This window comes from Sylvia atricapilla, chromosome 3 (genome assembly GCF_009819655.1).
Source record: "Sylvia atricapilla isolate bSylAtr1 chromosome 3, bSylAtr1.pri, whole genome shotgun sequence".
NCBI lineage: Eukaryota > Metazoa > Chordata > Aves > Passeriformes > Sylviidae > Sylvia > Sylvia atricapilla.
Window position 1 is genome coordinate 70,287,404 of NC_089142.1, and position 21,592 is coordinate 70,308,995.

The 21,592-nt window shown below is 38.0% G+C and overlaps 1 protein-coding gene across 1 annotated transcript in view; it reads right to left on the bottom strand.

Moving 5' to 3' along the window:
* Positions 1-336: 336 nt before the first annotated feature.
* Positions 337-21,592, bottom strand: part of KCNK1 (potassium two pore domain channel subfamily K member 1) — a 34,227-nt gene continuing 12,971 nt past the window's right edge. The window contains exons 2-3 of the mRNA XM_066315714.1: positions 5,791-6,186; positions 337-2,876 (exon numbers count right to left, since the gene is read on the bottom strand). Of these exons, the coding sequence (XP_066171811.1) occupies positions 2,617-2,876; positions 5,791-6,186 (656 nt within the window). The 3' untranslated portion in view covers positions 337-2,616. The remainder of the gene's footprint in view (positions 2,877-5,790; positions 6,187-21,592) is intronic.

The window sequence follows — 21,592 nt, forward strand, 5'->3', positions numbered from 1 at the left end:
AAAAACTGTATGAAATGAGCGCCGTTATTTCCATCAGTTTTTCAGACTTCTCAAATATTGGAGCAGTTGGTTCATAAGGACATGATAAATGCCATGTCACTATTTTTTATTTGCTATAGTCAGCATCTGAAACAAAACCAAACATGCCTTGGATTGCTCTTCTTCTTTTTTTTTAAATGAAAACTAGCACATTGCTAAGCCATAACTAATATCAAGGTTAGGTACAACACTGGCATTAATAGAGCCTCCTTGAGCTGAGGAAGGCTAACTAAAGGATGCACAAACGTAGACAGGATTTCTTCAAGGCACACACACCATCAAATAAAACAGTCCCACTTCATCGTGCAGGCAGGCAAAAGCCAGACTTTTTATTTAAGTTTAAAGTAACAAATATTCACCTACAATCACAGTATACTGCTTAGTTTATCGCTTCTGCTTTGAATTCTGTGCTTTCATTTCACGTGTCTACATTTTGCATTTGTGTACACGCTGCAAAAGTAACTTTGTATATCATTTAAGATCTGTGCATATCCTTTGGAGCTTTACATTACACAGGAATTAAAAGAAATTTTGGATTTTAAGGAACTGAAAACAATCAATAAAGTTCCACTGAAAAAAACAGTATAAATGTTTCTTATAGTACAGTACTCTTATGTCAGTGTCATTTTAATGCCATAGTTTTCAAATATTGACTGTATAAAGAGGAGACTAGGGGGAAAATTATCTAAAATGCCATTCCTAAGTCTGTTAGACTCTGGTGATTTATGATATATGTACAGTATATAAATATATTTATGTATATGTACATATATATTGGTTAACATTCATTATAAATAGACTGTGTTAACCTAAGCAGTATAAAAATAGCCACTTTCCTGGGAACATGCAAACACAATATGCTCTCACCTAATCTATAAAACTCAAAACAACCAAAACCTTTAGCTCTGATTTTCTATAAATATAAATTTCAATTGAAGACTTCCAGCTGATTTTACCATAAAGTAAGTTTTTCCAGTAAAGATATAAAAATTTGTTTGATGCTAGCTATAATTAAGCTCAAACACAGTATATTTTGGGTTATTTACTTTCAAGTATTTTTCCCACGTGCGCTAAATCTAGACACGCTGCATTTTTTTCTTTTACAGTAAATTATTATTCAGCTCTAAACACTAAAAGCCAAATTACAGGCAATCTGGCATGCTTGCACTGCAGCTAAAAGGCTCTCCTCTACACTGTTCCTATGTGGGAGGCTGTCCTAATATGGCTATTTGTGCTCCAGATCTTTTGTTCATTGCAAAGCATTATCAAGATTCCCCTATCATAAGATTCTTAAGGCCAGAAGAGAAAGTACTACAACCACTTAAATCTCGTCTCATGCTCACTGAAATTCACTCTGAGGTCCCTGCATTCAGCACAGTGACTGGTAGTTGGACTAGAACACCTCTTGTGTTACAGCCAATGAGGTACCAGCTTCAGAAGTCGAGCGAGATCTAGACTTTTTAGCAACTTTTCCCAAGGGGAAAAAATTTCGGTTCCATCCGAACCAAATGTGACATTTTTCCTTTATTCTTGTCATATGAAAAACTGAAAAAATGCTTTGACCTGAAACATTCCCTTCTCCTCCAAAGTGCTCCGAATACCAGCTAGAAAAGCAAAAGATGACATAAGAGCTATGTTCAGAGGTGGTGCTGCTTCTGTTCTTCCTCAGCTCAGCAGAGCACACACTGGGCTGAACTGTGGGAGGAACAGTCCCAAGTCCTTCTGCTGAACAGATTTCAACCCTCTATTAGGAGAATGCCATAACCACATGACTGTGCCAATCATGTGGTATGTGCTGACTCCTTTTCATTCCATTCCATGCAGCTAAATACCCACTCCTGTCCATTTCAGAAGACTGAAATGCATCTGTCTTCCTTCCCTACAGTCTCATCAAATCCAGAGCTTTGAACTGCTTTTGCTCTCTATCAGAAAAGTATCTCATACACAAAACAAACAGCATGGAAGACTCAAGGCACACTCTATTCAGGACAACATTTTTCTGATAATTAGAGGACCTTTTAAGGAAGTAGGAAATTTAGATGTAAATGGCATGGGCAAAGGAGGGACTCCAGTCTTGTTCTTTCCTTCCTAGAATTATATCTAGAGATATTGCTCTGAAAATGTTTTCCGGATTAAGATGCTAGTTATTGGATTAAAACTGTGACTATCAAAAGCGCACATCCCAAAATCTGCTGTCAACCAGTTGCAAGATGGATGTCAAGCAGATGCAACTCCGTAAGCCGGATGTCAGTGAAGGCCCTTTAGACTACTAAAGATGCTCAATGAAGTTCCTTGTGCAAGCCCTTCTCTCTGGCATCTCTGAATATGGTACAGCTAAATCCTCATCCCTCAACCAAAAGGCCTTATGTTCCCAGCCACATCTTACATTTATTCCCTTTTCCCAGGGTGGCTCCCACATTTTTTCCCAAGAGTCTTCTATGTCAAAAGTGACGAATCCTTGTTAAAAGTAGCACAGTCTTCCAGCTTTTATAATTTGAGAAAAAAATATATGAGGCTTTCTATCTCTTATGGTAAGTAGCATAAATGCACCAAAACACCGGTACGGATACCAGTGTATTAATTGTTTAGAGAGCTGTCATTGGAAGTTGGGGACTGGGAATTCACAAAAGGCTCATTTGCCTTCTGATCGTCCTTCATAGAGGCTGCTTGGTCTGAGATGGAAGAGAAGGAGAGCTGGTCATGTTCCATTATATGCACTTGGTCCTCTTCCTTGTCCTTCTTCACATAAAACAACTTCCTGAACTTTTTGAGCTCATGGAGTTCACAGAACGTCTCAAGAACCACCAACATTGCGATAAGGCCCATCAACAGATAACCTGAGTGAAAAAAACAAAAATCAAAAAAACCTTAATTATTAGCAAACCAGGTAAGGCTGGACCAGTTTTGAGCCTGTGACTTTTCTCACCCCTGTCATCTCTGACTAGGTATGTTAATTTTCTTTATGGCATAATTTCAGAGCTTTGAACTGTGATATTCTTGGGTTTTTTTTCCTTTTTAATTCCATAACCAGCAAGACCCTACATAAACAGAAGAAGTAATACTAGTGGCTTTAATTCTGTTACAACTGTGCAAGAAAAAAACCTTGTAAAGGTATTAAAAAAAACCCAGAGTACTAAAATTTACCACAAGCACACTCCCCTAGTTACTTTTGACTTTCATGATTAGGTGCCCTTCAAAAGATTTTGATCAAAAGATGGAAAACAAGATTTTACCACAATATTCCCACATATTACAAGCAGAAGTAAAAATATGGAAGCTAATTATAGTCATTGGTTATTTGTATCAGTTTTTCAGGACAAATCACTTATTATTTCAGGAACTTGTGGAATTATTTTTCTCTGAAATTATTAGACATACAACACCCTGAAATATCCGGAAAAACAAGCAACTAGAAATGTGTACAAACCTAATAAAACCAAAATGAAAAAATACCGTAAAATTCCTCCTGGAATTTGAAAAACCTGACCCAGTTACTCCATCTTTTCGGAATATTTGCAGTATTTTACTAAGGTACACAGATTACCCAAAACCTGGAAGTGTTACCTAAAATATATTACAAATTACTTCAGCCATGTACTGACTGACTTATTTTTAGGGGTAATAGTCAGCTCTCATAGACGGAGACTTTTGGAAATAGAGAACTCTGTGGCCACCAGCACACTGTGTTCTTTTTTTCAATCCTCTCCAAACATACACGTGTATAGTTTAAAGGAAGGTGTTAAAACAAATATTTATTAATCTCAGTGTTTCATTAGATCCCTTCTTGTGATCATTACAATTCAATGAGAAGCATGGCTACTTAGTTATTTTATAATTTCTGTGAAGTAAATCAAGCAGAAGCTAAGTGTGTAACTATTAGCAGAACACACTCATCCAAGGGCTGAACACTGAGTTTGCTGAAAAATCAACACAGATTAAGGATTGTAACTTCCATATGGTCACTGTTCTGTTACCTAAAGGCATAAATGTTTCACCTGTAGTTACAGATTATTCACTGGCAGGAACACTCTCCTCTTCCTGCCAGGAGTACCATTAATCGATTTTTTAATACTGAATACTCAATACTCATCTAAATCAGCACTACAGCTAAAATTTATTAATTGTTTTTAAACTTTAAATAATAAGCTCCATTAAATGGGAGCTATGCAATAACACAATGAAGAACTGAAAAAGCTGTATCAATTGAAAAGCATCTCTAAATCTGCACTGAGAATTAGTAATTATCTCTGAAACTCAGTCCAGTTGATTGCCAGTTGATTTTGAATGGGATTTGTGTTCTCCTAAAAATTCTTGAAAAGCCTGTGGTACTCATTAAGCATTTTATGATGCAGAAGTCCAAAATATCTTACAGACAATTTCAATTCAGGAGAAAACATTTTATTTGGTTCCTTGAATTGTTCACATGAAAGGAAAAAGAATAATTTAAAAGTTATAACCTTAAAACCTATTGAAATTAGATATTGTAAGGTCATAACTTTGCCTAAAAGCTACCTTTTCCTTTTAGTATTTCCTACAATTTATTTCCTAATTGTTCTACAGCTTGAAAAAGCTTTAATCTGAGCCATGTTTTCTTCAGATTTTGAGTTTTTAGAACAGCAAGCCTGTAACAAAGCCTTTGCCATGTGTGATTTTCCATTCACTTCACCACTTAGCATCCCCAAATTAACTCTGCAAATCAGCAGGTTAGTAATTAAAAGCTACCATTCGTAAGATAAACATGAGAGGGAGAGGAGGAAATCTGCAACGGGAACAGGCCCAGCAGGATAATAAAATGAAGTGTTCTGTTGTCTTGTTCAAGGCCCTTCTTCAAGGAATGAAAAAACCTCTCTTCAGGTAAAACACAAAACCAGTTAACAGACTCTGCCTACATTATGATTACTGGATCATGCACAGAAGCACGGTCAAATGCAGACCAGCCTAAGAAATGGACCTGACAAGAAAGGTTTCCTTTGGCTGTTCAAATCTTTTAACTGATGCCTCTGATGACCCAAAGACTGCTCAGCTTGAAGCTGTATGTGAAACTGCAATGTTTCAAACAGTGTCACTGGAAAATATTGCTGTCAGCATACATCCACCCAGAATACCAACATACAGGTAATTTTCTTCTTAAAAAGCTTCACTCTCTCAAAATCACTGATCATCATGATTTCTTCTGTGTCAAATATAATGAAACAATTTAAATTTAGCATTCATGGTCTCGCTTTTCTAACACCTCAGTCTACTTGTCGGTCTTTGACAGCTGGTATGTACCAGTGCCAGCTTCAGCTACCTTCTGTTACAACTGAAGTCAGAAACTTTGCTATTCTGCCTCATTTTCCCTGGCTTCTTGATTCATCTCTGTCCACCTGTCATGTAACCTTCTGGCATGACCTTAGATTACACAGATCCTCTTGGCTCTGTGAAGCACTGAAATGTTAGCCTAAGATGCTTTTAACCATTTTCATAGCAGGTACATGAGGTTATTATTCTACTATTAGTAAGAGAGTAAATAGCTATGGTTAGAATAACAGAATTCTAGCTTTAGCTTTTTCTCTCTTAACTACAAAAATCGACCTTACTTAACAGCTTCCTCTTTACAGAGCTACATAAATTAATGCCCAGTTTGCTAGCTGACAACTGATCATTATTCATAGAATGGAGAGGAAAAGTCTGATTGTCAGTTTGACGTTGATATTTTTTGTTTTAATATAAAATGCCTTTTACTTAGCTGGTTAGTAGTTTGACACTTACATGTAATTCCAATTTTATAAAGCTCTCGGAATTTTTGATTGTAGCCTTCTCCGGGCACATAGTCTCCAAGGCCAATGGTGCTCAGAGAAATGAAACAAAAATAAAAAGACTCCAAAAAATTCCAGTCATCTTCCAGGACAGAAAATATTGCTGCTGGGATTAAGAAGAAGCAGGAGACAGTGACAAACCCGAGGACCATGGCATGGATGATTGCAACGACCTGCTTGGAGAAGCCCCAGCGGATGTGGAAGTAGAGCACCGGCCGCCTGGTGACATACACAATGATGCGCTGCACCACGGCCGTCAGGAACAGCAGCGTGAACGGGATCCCGATGACAGAGTAGATGATGCAGAAGGCCTTTCCCCCATCAGATAAAGGCACTGTATGTCCATAACCTGCAACAAAGCACAGCAGGCATTGGTGGAGTTAAAGTTAGGAACTCAGGTGCCAGTCTGATATTGGCTATACTGGGTGAGAAGATAAACTACACAATCATTAATTCTGAATTCTGCTGTTCTTGACAAATGCTGTTCAAAGGTCTGTTTTAAGCAGGCAAACAAAACTCAGTACCAGCCACGAGCACATAAACCCAAATATTTTTATATTTCAAAATTGTGAACATCACTGTATAAATGCTTATTTCATAGAGGAAGAAAGGCCTAGTCAGGAGTGGAAGCTTATGCCAGGGAATTTGTATTTGATTCTGGGTTTTCCTGCTGAACTTCTTATTTAGTTTTACAAAGGGAAACTTTTCTAGCCATCCTGTAAACTAGAGTAATACCTACTTCAGAAAAATGTTCCTACATCTACAGTAGTAACACACTCTTAACACCTTTTGTAATAATCACTTAAATTACATAGAAATGCTATAACCAACATTCCAAGTGATGTAATTCCACACTTCCACAGATTATAATCCATCAAAAAGTATCTAAAAACAGATCAAACATTTTTCACAGCAAAACTCCAAGGATCTAGCCACTGTGGCTAGATTTTTGCCTCACCATTTACACACTAGGAGGATGAATAGTGATGCATTCAGAGTACAGGAACAGACCCCCTGGTGTAGGGGCTGATCACAGCCAGCAATCCCAATATCACAAACCTGTGCAATTGTACTTGCACCCAGTGCAAGTAGCTACACTATCAAAGCACACTCTGACAGACAGCATTTGGTCCTAAAATGTAAGTCATTGCTACAGAAAGGAACAGTAAATCCAACATAAGCTAGGAATGCTTTCTTCTGTTTGCCAACCAAGAAAAAAAAAAAGAAAAAAAAAAAAAAAAAAAAAAAAAAAAAAAAAGGAGTATTTTGTTTTCCTTGCAGCTAGGAAAAGGAAATATCTTGAAATTTAGTCTGGGTAGCCTTTAGCTCATTTGGGTTTTATTACTGCTGTACAGCAAGGCATTTTCCAGAGCTACTGCAACTAGCTATCTAGAGCAGTCCAGGCAGAACATGCAGTGAATTCACCGTTATGCTGCTCCTGATTTCTGAACTGGACTCACTGTGCACCTCCCCAGTCTGCCCAGCACAACACTAGACTGGGCAGACATTCCATGAGGCCTCCTGGGAACTGTTGCCTGCTTTCCTGTGAAAGTGGCTGTTCTGCAAGTCCTTCAGGTTTTATATGAACAAAAGAGATTTCTTCTCAACTTTGATGGATTTAATAATAGAATCATTGCTTTTTAAGTTTTCCAGGAGTAAATAAAAAATAACATTTCCTTTTCTTAAGATGCATAAAGATACTTCCAGACAATGAGAGACAGGCAAAATGCATTATCACTACAATGTACAAAGTCTTGTAGAAGAAACACGTGAGGTGTAGTTTCTCTGTGTTCACTAACTCAACAAGAAATTTCAGTTGTACTTGAATTTTAATGATATTATGAATAATTTACCCAAGCTTAGTCTTTTTGACTGGTAAATCGCATTAATTAATGGCTTTTTTTCCTGCTCACCTTCTGTTTGCTTTATCTGCTTTGAGATAAGAAGATCAAAACTGCACAGAGCAGTTCAATCACATTAACGAAATTGTAGAGAAAGTGTTCTACTCTGTGCTTAATAATGCTGGAGGTTTGACTGGCATTTCTGACTACCACCAAGCTGACACATTCTTGGCCATGTCTATCAGAACTCTTGGATCTTGTATCCACCAGGGCATATCGCATCACTTAATGTTTGAAACAATGACTGAGCATGATTTTACCCACGCTCATTTTCAAGTCACACTTTACTGCCCAGTTGCCATGGGGCTCTTCCATCTTCCTTACTGCCTTAATTCATGTTCTATCTTTAGCAAATTTAGTTGCTTCCCTCTTTCAGGTCATTTAGGAGTAAGTCAAACAGCACAAGCCCAACACAGATCTACAAGGAACACCACCTGTGACAATCCCTAGGGGAATGAACAAACAATTCCTTCAAGAACTAACCATTTCTGTTACTCTGTTTGCCACCTTCATGTATCTCACATCCATACAAGTCCCAGCTACTTAGTTTTCCTAAAATATTTTGTGAGAAAAACTGTAAGTCTGGCAGAGAAGAAGAGTGTTGTGGCTATATCATAGGATAATTAAAACTGATCCAAGTGACACAAACACAAAGAAAGGCAGCTGCACTATTCCATCACATCAAGGTAACTTCAGTAAAGCAGACCTATGGGTATGTTTCTTAAATAAACTGCAAATCAGACTTCACTTGGAACAATCTACTTCATTCTGCATATCCATGCCTAAAGAATGCAACCATAGAAGAACAGAAAAAAATAACTGAAACCAGCACGGGAATAGAGACTTTTTAGGAGAGGAAGATAAAAGGGTTGACTTTTTTGGCACAACTGAATGGAGGTTGAAAAGTGATAGGGTATTTTCCCTGTTAATATATCAGCATATAAGTACCACCAAAAATAAATGCTTTAGACAAAGAATAATAATAGTGCCACAAAAAAAGAGAGAGCGAGAAGAGCAAGCTTTGATATAACATGAATATATTTAGTCTAGAAATGAGAAAGGTTAAAATGTTTTTAAGCTTCAGAGAAGAGTTTTGGGGCAGCCATCCATTTCCAGAACTGGGGAAAAGAACCTCGAATGCTTATGTTAAAATGAAGCTTGATGAAGCTTGGTAACTTTGTGAATGGTGCAGTGTAGGACCATCTGGTGATGGCAGGGAGACAGATCTCAGGAGACCAGGGAGGCTCTTGGAACATGTGTTTTATTGTATAGGTCGTGGGTGAAAGAGCCTTGCCTTCAGCCACCAGCCACAGCTGAAGGGGTGCCCCAAAGAGAGAGCTAGGTCCTTGTTAAAATGCATTATCTCTTTTTGTGTTGAATATTCTATTTTACAGTAATCAACCGGCATGAGAATTCATAAACAGCCTATGAGAACTGCTATATTACCATATCATTCTGTATTCTAAACTTTAAAGGCTACTTCTTAATTTACCTTTTCCCAGATACCTTGGTGGGGCTCCTCCCCTGGGCCCCTGGGTGTCCCTTTGTTTGCTATTACTCAACCCACCTCCAGCTAATTGCTGTCTTCCTGCCTGCCATGCTTACATCTCAAAGCTTGCTTTCATTTCTATTTCACTCACAGGCTTTGTATCTTCAGAATCTCTTGCCAAGCAATCATATCTGCAAGTTTTTCCTGTCTCACCTTTCCCAACAGTGCAGGAACACGAAGCTATACACAACAAGCAGAAATTGAGCTTGCAGACCTAGAAAGTCCCTTGCAAATTCCAGGTTCCTAAATTTAATATATGTTTGCACTGTACAATTAATTCAAGCTTTGATAAACTACAAACACCTGTAGCATGCATACAAACAGTATCAGACATATTTGTCAGATCATTACACACAGAGCAGCTTGATGGTGGTTTAATTCCAGCCTCTGTGCTGACCCAGGCAGGAATAAACTCATTTCTTGGTCTGGAGGAGGAATTCTGTTACTTATTTGATACTTCTCTCATAATTCCTTCTGAAGGACAGAAATTACTGCTACACAGTATGCACCTAAGCTCAGAGGAAGTGAGTCTGAAGGAATATTCTGCTCTCCGGTCCTACCAATTACAGGAACCGTCATACTAAAGAGCATTGACAGTTTCAGACTGAGGAGAGACTATATGCTCCACTTAACCAGCAGCAATAAGATGACATCTTCCAAAAGCAATGTATGAGTGATCAGTGTTTAGGAAAGAGAGTCACTGCTTGGGAGGGATTATATAGAAAATCTTGAGCTTAAAAAGTCACAATTAATGAGGCTATGGCAAGTGGCATAGAAAAGGATTCCTATTTTTTCCCAGTATGCAACTGCTTTTATGTAACTTTTCTTGACAATCTTAATTGTCAAGAAAATTGCCTATAATGTTAGTTATCACTGTACAAAAGTCATTTTAGCACCCCAAACCAATACAGCCACACTTTAAAAGAGAGGAAATTACAGATCCAAGGCAGAAGATACTCCATTGTCTGCTTTTAGACACTTGTGCTCTATTGCCTCCTGTCTCTGCTCTGGCACCTGTTTGTACTTTGCACTGTGTCCTCTTCAGGGAGGTGTGTGTGCCCATTCACCTTTTTCAGTGGAAACCATCATGATCAGAATCATTACTGTTGCAAACCTAAGGCATTATTTTTGCTATGAGAAAAGAATGCTCACCAAAAGAGCACTACTTATGAAGGTATTTTTTTATTCTATCAAGGGCACTTGCTATGGGTGACCAGAATTAAATCATCACTGCAGCCTGCCTGATAACTGTCTTACTGATTATAAAAGAAAACAAGATTTACTGAATGCTATTTTTCATATAGTATAATGAAAATATCGGATAACAATCACCCATTTAAAAGCACTGACCTTTGAAAGATCAAACCCTCAGATAATCTGTCCAAACACTGCTACTCACAGTGACACTAGAGATAAAGGATATAACTCAAAAAAAACCCCTTCCATTGTCTATTCATAGTTTAGAGGTACTATTCCTTCAAAAAAAGAAATAATGGAAAACAATGCATCCAAGATCAGCAGAATTTGCCCAGTGAAATAAGATCAATGATCCATCTATCTCAATGTCTTGAGATAGACCATACTGGATTGATTACAGGAAGAGTAAACTCCACAAGATGTTGACAGCTCTGTTTCAGTTCTGTTCACATGTGGGGATTTTTTCCTTAAAAGTCATTTACTCTCTTATGACTTGGAGGATTTCTACTATTATATGCTTATATAAATACAGAAAATGTCTTTATTAGTTCTGATGTAATTCTGAAGGTTGTCACAAAAGTAACAACAGACATATGAAAGTGTTTATTTTTAGAAATAATTTTAAATAGTTAAATCTTTTTACATTCACTTTGGTGCTGAGTTAGATACATCAATGATGTATTCAACAGAAAATTTTCCCCTTGCTGTACTTTGTCTTCTGCTCTTACATCTTTCTAAAAAGGTTCAGTCACGATTTTTTTGCACTTCTCAGTGGGTTGTATCCCTCTTGTACAAGTTCCTCTTTCAGTTAATTTGTCTTCTGTCTTAGCTGTGACTAATTGCTCCTGTTAGATCACTTTGTAGATAAATACACAGAATTGGCCATTATATTCCAAGTAAGATATATTTTCTCCCTACATTTTTACAAACACCATAGGACTTTGTTTTCCAGAGTCTCTAGGTAGCTTTCAACAATGTCTAATTCATAACAGCCTGCATCAAAACCAGCACTGTCTTTGAGTATTTCACACTATTACAACTTCTGCTAGCTTGGCACTTGTTGGCAGTGGGTGTTTATTCCTTTCATCCTTCTCAGACATTGCTCTGATCAATCTAAGCAGTTGCTGCTTTGTCTCTTTATAGTACAGTCTCTCCTGTAGCTCATTAATTAGTTCTTCTCTGTGTTAAGAGGCAGTATCTGCCTTACAGGTCTTCCAGGACCCCGAGCATTGAGTGCCAGAGTGCAGCGGTGCCATTATTCTGTGTTGTAATAACTGAGCCCAGACTTCCACACAAATCCCCAGATGATGCCTCAGAGAGTGGGAATGTTTGAATGGTGCAGATGGATCTGACATCAAGTGAGGCAAGCTACAGCCCTCAGGAAGCTTCCCTCAGCCAGCCTCTCCCAGGCTATGGGGATGAAGCCTAGCAGGTGTATAGAGGCTGCAGCACTGCCTCTCTCTTCCAGTGCCTATTCACAGAGGCACTATTCCTTCTACAACAGGTTTTGTCAAGCCACAGCTCCCTCTGGCCTCAGGTGACCTGTTGCAACACTACCAGCCCTGTGCAGCACCCTGAGATTCTCAGGGCACGGAGAAAGTTACGTTCAGCACATCCAGTGTCCTCCCCAACACACCCATTCAGATGGCAGAATCACACCACATAGCATAACACACCAAGTGTGCTCATCCCCTTTGCTGCTCTGAGTCAGTGTCCTTGAAGAGAAGTGAGATCTTTAAGTCATCTCATAATCTCAAAATGCCCCAATAAATTAAGTGCATAATGTACTATGTATTTTTAAGTTATGCAAAAATCTTTAATTCAACCCAAGTATAACATGACTCACTGGAGTATGATGAAGATGGACAATGATAATATTTACATAATTTCTAGACTTCTATTTTTATAAGCCATTGACATTTTCCACTGTGTTTAACAGTGAAATTCATCCTTCTTCATAAATGGTCTATTATCTTTCAAGATGAAAAGGAAATGTCAGGTGATTGTAGATCTGTGCAGTAAGAGAGATCACGTTGGTTACTGCTACACTCTTCCTTGCAGTAGAAAAGAATAGTCTGAGACCTAATTTTATGAAGAAAGACGTATTTCATTGTTAAACACTTTGGAAAAGTTCCCTACCACCATTTTGCTAAACAAATTGGAGAACCTGAATTTCTAGCCAGGCTGAAATATGCCACCCGACATTGCAGAAATGAGGAGGAAAAATTCCAGTGTGACAGGCATTTTTAAGCAGAGGAAATCCATTCGGAAATTACATTTTGCTACCTCCTCAGTTGAGTTAATGGAACTGATTTTGTGTGCATTAGAAGAGTGAAGGGGAAGAGGTGCTGTAAACTAAACTGATAAAAAGAGAAAGAAGAGAGAGGAGAGGGAGTGGAGAGATCTGTTTGAAACCTACTCCATTTCACTAATAAAAGCTTACTATGCAGCCCTCAAAGACCTGCACTGGCACAATTAGAGACGTGATGAAGGGTGTGGCAGAAACCTCTTAAACGAGTTTTGCCACTAAAGAAAACATTAGGTTCATTCTCACACCGCACCAGTAAAGGTGATTTAAAAGTGATTTAGACTTCAAGCAGAGGTGATTTAGTATGGTGCTGATCCAGCTCTCTCCAATAACAATATACCCCTCAAACCTCACTAGAATAAAAGTAGTAAAACAATATTTAAATTAATGTAACCATGAAGATTAGATCATCTTCACAGCAATATCTCACCTAATCACTTCTCAGAACAGAACTGTTTTGTTTTGCCAGTTTCTAGAGTCAAGGAGCTTCTTCCAGAAGACCAACCAAAACTCCACAGAAACTCCAAACACACTGATTTACATGCATCTCCTATGTGGTTTTGATTCCTCCTGAGACTGTTTTCTGCTGCCACTAGTATTCAAAAGCCAAAGATTGCTAATTCCTCAGAATCAATGTTCTGCCAGCTAGGTTTGGACTTGCCCTGGAAAGAACTGTGTTCATATAATCAACTCACAAATGTCACCTGCTGCACTAAGAAAAGCTGAAATGGTTTTTAACACAGTCAGTTTAGTAATAAACACTAAATAATAAATAAATACTTGTATGAGCAATTTGGTTGACTGTCAGATATATCTGAACCAAAGAAATAAGGTATTGATATTTTTGCTTCTATGGCCAAAGCCAGTTTCAAAATCAATTTCTACCAGAACAGCTGTATGTCAGAACATCTTTATCTTGCAAAGCATTCAAGATCTGCCCTGTCTGTTCCTGCACAAGAAGCAATATTTCACCTGCTCAAAGAAACTGCATCCACAGATGCTGGGAAAAGGGGATGCTAATGAATCAAACTGGGGAAAATGATTTTATGAAGACAAGGAATACTTTTACACTTTGTTCATATTTATATGGAGAAAACTTGCTCTACAGTCTTATACTTGCTATTGTTTAAACTGCCTGCGAATTTGTACCAGTGCTGGCAAAACACTGATGTTCATTTCCTGTTCTTATACATTCTGTGTCAGCTTAAATAATTGGTGTGAAAATGGGTTTGCTGCATACAGACATGCAACACATCCTCATTCAGAAATCATGGTGATCAGTAATAATAAAAAAAAATCCAAAATATTATGCTGGAAGCAAAAGTAGTAATGCTTCCAATTTTATGTTCTTAGTCCTCTGAAAAGCCTTCCTGCAATAAGCCCATCCCAACTCTGACTTCTCTGGGAGTCCTACATGAAGAGACAACAAAGGCTCTTATTGACTGGGACTTTTGAACTGAGTGGCACATCTGGTGCAAAATAATTACCCATATAAAAATGCATTTAAAATCTGGCAAATAATTTCTGTATATATTATTTTTAAATAATATATATTTATTTTTACATTTATTTTAAAATAAATAATAATAAAAATAATACATTTATGTTTAAATAAATGCAACGAGCCCTTAGAATTTACCATATAAATACTTTAAACGAAACTAAAACTAATGTGAAAGTATTTTATGTATCCTGCAATAATTACCATTACTGCTTGTATTCTTTTCAGTTATTTAATACTCACTGTGCTACCAAAGCAGAATGAGACTATTTCCCTGCCCTCAAAATGTCCAGCTTAAGTAAAAAAATACTAGCCAGCCAGTGAAGATGAATGGAAAGGTGGAAAAGAATGATCTGACAGGGGCAGTGTGCAACACAGCAGCATCCATATTTATATTCTGTTACAACCTGCAACATCAATCCAACCTGCAACATCAATCCCCAACCTACCCCCTTTCAGGTGCTCATACACATTAGTGAGCTCCCCACAAAACCTCTCCTTTCCAGTCCCAGTCTCTCCCTACCCTCACAGGAGAGATGCTCCAGTCCCTTCATCACCTTAGTAGCTCTTGGATGGGCTCTCCAATAGCTCCATGGGGTTTTTTTGCACTGAGGAGTGCAGAACTGGAGCCAGTCCTCCAGGTGTGGCTTCTCCAGTGCTGAGTACAGGGGAAGGATCATCTCCCTCAGGCTGCTGGCAGCACTCCTGGTGCAGCCCAGGGTACCATTAGCCCTCCCTGCAACCTGGGCATGCTGCTGGCTAGCCTGCCTCCATTAATTATGCAAGGAAATCTGAAAGTGCATTAAGTCTTTTCAAATGAGTCAAACAAGTAGGATCAGAATAAAGCCATACATTATGTATCCCTTAATTTTCTTAACTAGAGAAAAATTACAGAACCATTTATTTACAACAGGAAGTCCTGTATCTTTTTTGCTATTGTAAAACCATTTACATTTTTCTAGAGGGATACATGTTGTCCCCTTCTGCAGCTTAGTGTTCCTGTGAATGTTCAAGTTCCAGAAAACATTTCATAATTCCAAAATTATGGCACAGAAATTCTTACATTATTTATGTTTCCCATTAACCAATTTCCATGATCTCCAGGGAATATTTTCTTCTCAGCTAGGAAATGCATTAGGATGGTTATTGCTTTTGTTCCAACCCAGCTGCTAATGCTGGAGAATCAGCTGTTCAGGGAGGATTTTCTGTACCTTGTAATCTATTAATGCTACTGTGCATTTTTATATATAGACAAATATACGTACAGAAGATGGGAATATTGGTGTTGTGCACTTTCCAATTCCACATTTTTTCTGTACCAATAATGCAGATGAAATCTTTGTCACTTTTTATATTCAAGACAAGTTACAATAAAGTGCAAATAACTTCTAATTTATGTCTTTCTTTATTTCATATAAATTATTATTACATTTATATAATTATTTTATTTATACAGAAAGGTATTTAGGATTATTATATTATTATATAATGAATTATTTTTATTATTTTTCTGTCATGCAGAGAATAAATTATAAACCAGAAAAATACAGACATTCTTGAAGACTGATTAAAAAAAGCTTTGCTCTGCTTCACCTGTCAGTTAGCTGCTCTCATGATCCACAAAGACTAATATAAAAATGCAAGCTAAAGGCATTTTTCAATCAAATTCAACTGGAAAAACATTAAGTAGTACAAATATCTTGTTGTCATTTCAATCAGCAAGAGAAAATCTGCAGTTAGTGCAGAATTCCTGGACACTGCATGTTTATATATGATAATTTACTATTCAAAACATGATCAATTTTTATACACTCCACATACCACCAAGGAAGCAGGAGAAACTGCAAGATGCCACGATGAAGAAAATGTTTTTGTGCTGGGCTTATGAGCAAAACTTTAAAACATGAAAATAGTTTGGTTGCAATGGGAGCTTAGACTTTATATCTCAATGTCATGAAAACAGTAGTATTTGATCATATTACTTAAAAGATCTGATATCTGTGAATTCCTGCCCAAAATCAATTATTCTGGAATGCAAATTATAGCCACAGGAAAATAATAAATGGAACAAAAAAATTTGCATGGTTACCTTGATTACATTGGTATTATAGCAAAATAAGTGTTGATCCACAGTGTGGAAAACTTGGTAGCATGTACATGACTTCAGGATTATATTTAGGGAAGCCAGGGTTTACTTCAGATTTGCTCTACTCTGCTCACAAAGACTGGATGCTCAGTAATTGCTGAGGTACTCTCCACTGCTTCAGGTTGTTTAATTAGAAAGAAGTCCAGTCTACATGCTCCAAATCTGCTCCACAAATGTGAACCTAAGCAGGAAGTCAGAATGATCTAGTGCACTCTTGATCTGAATCCAACCACAGGGCCAAGGAATATGGCAGACTTCAGCTGCCTTCAGAATTTGGAGTTGAATTCAGTGCTTCTCTAGCATCAGCTCCTCCAGTGGTATTCCACAGTAGAGCTGTGCCAGATTGGCTTAATGTCACAGCTCCCCATACTTCCCTGATGGGCTTCAGATTTTTGGGAGGAAAGACTTTCACTTATCGTTTCTAAATTTCCATCACAGCTCAATAAGATGAACCACAACAGTATTAAAGGTCTGTGAGGCCACCTGAACCCCAGGTCACTCTATTAGGATATTCAATTAATTGAAGGGAAACTAAATACAACTCTGAGCCAAATCAAACAAATGCCAATATCACCTAATTCTCATTATGCTACTTTTCCTGTCATCAGAAAGATAATCCATGTCTCTCACACCATCATGCAAGGCAAGGCACACCTACAGTCTGATGGAATTGCAAATGGCAGCAAGCAGTAATATTTTGTCCATCTACGGTCACGGCCGTTTTAGACAGTATTTACAAGTAAGCGAAAAACATCACAACCTACAGCAGTGATGCTAATGATGAAGTCATTCCCATACCCGCAGTTAAGATGGGAGGTGTGGACAAGGAAGTACTTGTTACTAGAGCACCACAACAGCAGATGGAATCCACTGCACAGGAACCAAATGCAGACATGACTAAGTACAGAAATCAGTATCTCCCCCCCACATCTGAGATGATTACTGTGAGTGTTTGGTACAGTATTATCTCTTCTCAACAAAAGTATCAGAGAGAAACACAGATCAAAAGACAGTTATTTTAACTGGAAAACGATAACACTCTTTCCTGCCACCACCCTACACCAGGTCTTGCTCTTCCTGCCTGGATAGATTATGTATGACCAAAACAGGTATTATCAACCCAAGGGAACTGTTACACCCTTCCAGCAGAGTCTACATGAAAACACACATTCCTGGCCACCAGAAAGATGCTTACCATGTGTGAGACAGGGCTCCAGGTGAGGCAAATTTGACTTTATAAAGAACATGTTCCCTGCAGGAAGAGCTTGTCCTCTTCAGGCACTCAGACAGCAGGCAAAGCATTCCCACCTACCCTGCAAGAGCTGATTTTTTCAAGCCCTTCAAACCCTGCCTGGCTACATGGCTCCTATCAGACTGCTTGCTGAGAAACTCTTTTTGTTGGGGCATGCTAAACTCCCAGCCTGTCACACAGCCTGTGTGAGATGGACCCATACTCCCACAGAGCTGTGACAACTTCAGTCCTGTTTTTAGATGCGTCATTAAAGATTTCCTGTCCTCTGTGTGCTTCACAGTACTCCAGGACAGGAGCAAAGACTGAACATGAGTGACTTCAGCAAGCATAGGTCTGCTAAATCTCTGTGCCAAGATATTCAGGCCTTAATTCCATCCCAGAAGATAGTCAAGAGGTGTGTATGAATTCCTGGGTTTGCCATTTGGGGTTGTGTTTCTCCTTTTTTTGAAAAACAGCTAGCAGCACAGGGTGGTTTTTTTGCTGTTGTTGTGGTTTTGGTTTTTTTTTTGGGGTTTTGTTTGTTTGTAGTTTTTTGTTTGGCTTGGGGTTTTTTTTCTTTTTTCTTTTTTTTTTAAGTCCAAAGTCTTTATACTGGAAATTGGCTCCTCTTAGTGTCATCCTGGGTTTTAGATCCCATAAGGGTTTAGCTGCAATCCAACCAGGATCCATCTGGTGTTGGCTATTTTCCCCCCACAGAACTCTCAATAACAGCACATTTCCAGAAATACCTATCCAAAACACAAACATCACATCTTCAGATCCACCACTAGCAAAGATTTAGCATAAATAAACAAACTGTTATCCTGTTTCAAGAATTATTTTCTGTTATCTCAGATTCATTTTCCAATGGAGAAAGAGGTAAAAATTATAAAAGTCTGTTGAATAAAACCAACAGGTCAAAAGCAAGGTGAGACTTCCTGAGGGCTCCTCTGAGAATTCAGCCAGGAAAATTCCAATTATTCTTTTATTGGTTTACTTGCCCGCTAGGCAACAGATGGTCAAAAATCTGTATCAAAGCAGGGGCTCCAACAGACTACTTTATTATTAAGGTTTCCTAATAGGACAAGCTACGTAAGTCTCAGAAACTTAAATTTGTTAAGAAAGAAATGTGAGTGAGTTTTATTAGAAAAGTTTAACTTGTAGTCCTCTGAAACATTTGAAAACAAGATGAGGTTTTTGTACTGGAATGTTCAGCAATGTGTGCAGCAGCGTTCCCATAATAATGGATTTTCAAAGCCACTGATCACCAAGATTAAGAAGCAATCAAAGAAACCAGTTCTTTAAAAAACTTCCTAAGAGCTTCAATACCAACTTCAAGGTATTGGAAGGCTTTGTTGTGGCTTAACCCCAGGTGGCAACTAAGTACCATATAGCTGTTTGCTCTCTCCTCCCCTATTGTGAGGAGGAGAATTATGAACAAAAAGTAAAACTTATGGGTTGAAATAATAAATTTCAGTAATTGGAACAAAGTGAAATAAAATAATAATTATAATAACAATGACAGTAATAATAATGAAAAGAACAAAACACAAGACTGACAAAAGAAGCATGCACAATTGCTCATCACCTGCTGACAGATGTCCACCCCATCCCCATGCAACAACTGGCCTCTACCAGCCAACTTCCCCCAGTTCATACACTGGCATGATGTTCTGTGGTATGGAAGATCCCTTTGGCCAGCTCAGGTCAGGTGTCCTGGCCATGAGACCTCACAGCTTCTTGTGTACCCGCTCCCTGGCAGAGCGTGGGAAACTGGAAAGTCCTTTTCTTGGTGAAAGCGCTACTGATCAACAACTAAAATTTCAGTGTGTTATCAACATGATTCTTATATTCTGTATTTTCAATATAGAACAGAGCACTGTACCAGCTACTAAAAAGAAAATGAACTCAATCACAGCTGAAGCCAGGGCTGGGTATAAGCATTTCTACAGTTTTTCCTGAGGTTCACATCCTGAAATATTCAAAGTAGGAAAAAAACACTTAACATGGACAATGTTTTGGCAGAGAGGAAATGTCATATTGATTAGACTTAGCCAGTAGCTTGTCCACAGTATTGATCTTCTCATTTCTTGTGTTGATTCAGTAAAAAAAAACATGATGAGGCTTTCACCTTGAGTGCAGCACAGAAGCGGTATATCTCACACAACAGATTTTACACATTCAGATTTTGTCTTTAATATCAGAAGTCTGCACCTATGGAAACATTCCTTTTAGCAGCTCAGACACATTTATCATCTAATTGGCAGTGAAGCTCTGAGGACACACACTTTCTGAAGAGACTGATGGAAGATGCAGCGCTTTTTTTCCAGAAAAGGTCTGGAACCACAGATTCATTCCATGCTGCAATTTTGTCTTTCCACAGCCCCTCTAATTTTCATGTAACAGGTTTTAAAGTTCTATCAATTCCTTCAGCTTTCTACCACTTGAAAGACCTTGTGTATGCAGGGTGTACTACAGAGATGTGCCAGCAGAACCCAGCACCTGTGCACTGTGGTGCTCTGCTTGAAGCCTGGTACAGTTCACTGGAAAAGAGATTTCTAAAAATTTGTAATTCACACCTGTTACCATCCTAAATGCAGCCTGGGATTTGTCAAAAGCTTTGAATGTGTTGCAGTGGCAGTTACTGCAGTGTTTTAATCACATATCCAATTACTGAAGAATACCTATCTAGTCTTGCTAACTTGATAATTTCTTGCACTGAAATGAGCCACAGATTTTCATCCTACCATCTGGAAATAAAAGAAACAACCAGCTGCAAATTAGTAGGCTTTCCACCTCCACTTTGAAACAAAGATTGCTTAATTGCACCATCAGAAATTACAGAGCATGAAAACAGCGAAGGGAACTTATATTGTGGGCAGTAAGGAATTATCACACAACATTAAAAAATTAGGCCATTTCATGCTGTGGATTTAAAATCAAACCTGTAAGCGGCATCTTTGTATTAAAATGCAACCTCACGTACAAGAAAGAGTTATCTACTAGATACAGCAGGGGAATAGGAATGTTTACTTCTAATCTTGTTATTGATTTGACATGTGGAACTCAGGGAAATTACAAGCATCAGCTCCCTTGTTTGGCAGATGAAGACACAGTCCTTGCCTATTTTTGTAAGATATTGAAATATTTCCTAAATAAGTCAGTTACCATATTGTATTTGCAAGTAAATAAATCCTATTACTATCTTCTGTTTCAATAGCTATTTCTCAGAAACATGAAGAATTTAACAACACATAAAGCCAAACATGAAGCAAAACAATTTAACATAAATTGGGAAAAAATCACTAAAGCAACTAACAAAAACATACAGAACTGAAGTGCATCATGCTCCACTTTCATGCAAGCACATTCCAGCTGGAATAATAAAGACAAATTACGAGACAATATTCACATAAGGGTGAGATACTTTTACAGATGAGATGTCTTATTTGAAACTCTAAATCACAGTCCTAAATACGATGCTTGATGATGCTCTCTCATCTGAATACAGTCTAGCTAAATATATTCACCATTTCAAGCTCAAAATAGAACACAAATTTGCAAAACTCAATGGAGAAATACTTCAACTGTTGTGAGAACTGGTTTACTGAACCATAAACAGATTTTACAGATACACTAGTTCTATTCAATTACTCACTGTTTAAGATATCTCACATAGCAAACAATAATTGTGGGAAACATAAATTTGATTAGTTACACTGGAATATGGACACCTGAGATAATCACAGCTGTATGTCCTATCAATAAATAAAGGGAAAGGAAAAAAACTGTGGTTGCACATACCATTTATGTTCACAAGCAGATGAAATGTAGAGGTTTTTGCTTTTCTAGAAGTTATTTAGAAATAAATAGGAATGAAGCATTTAGAAAGGTAAACTACATACTCAAGACATTTAGCCAG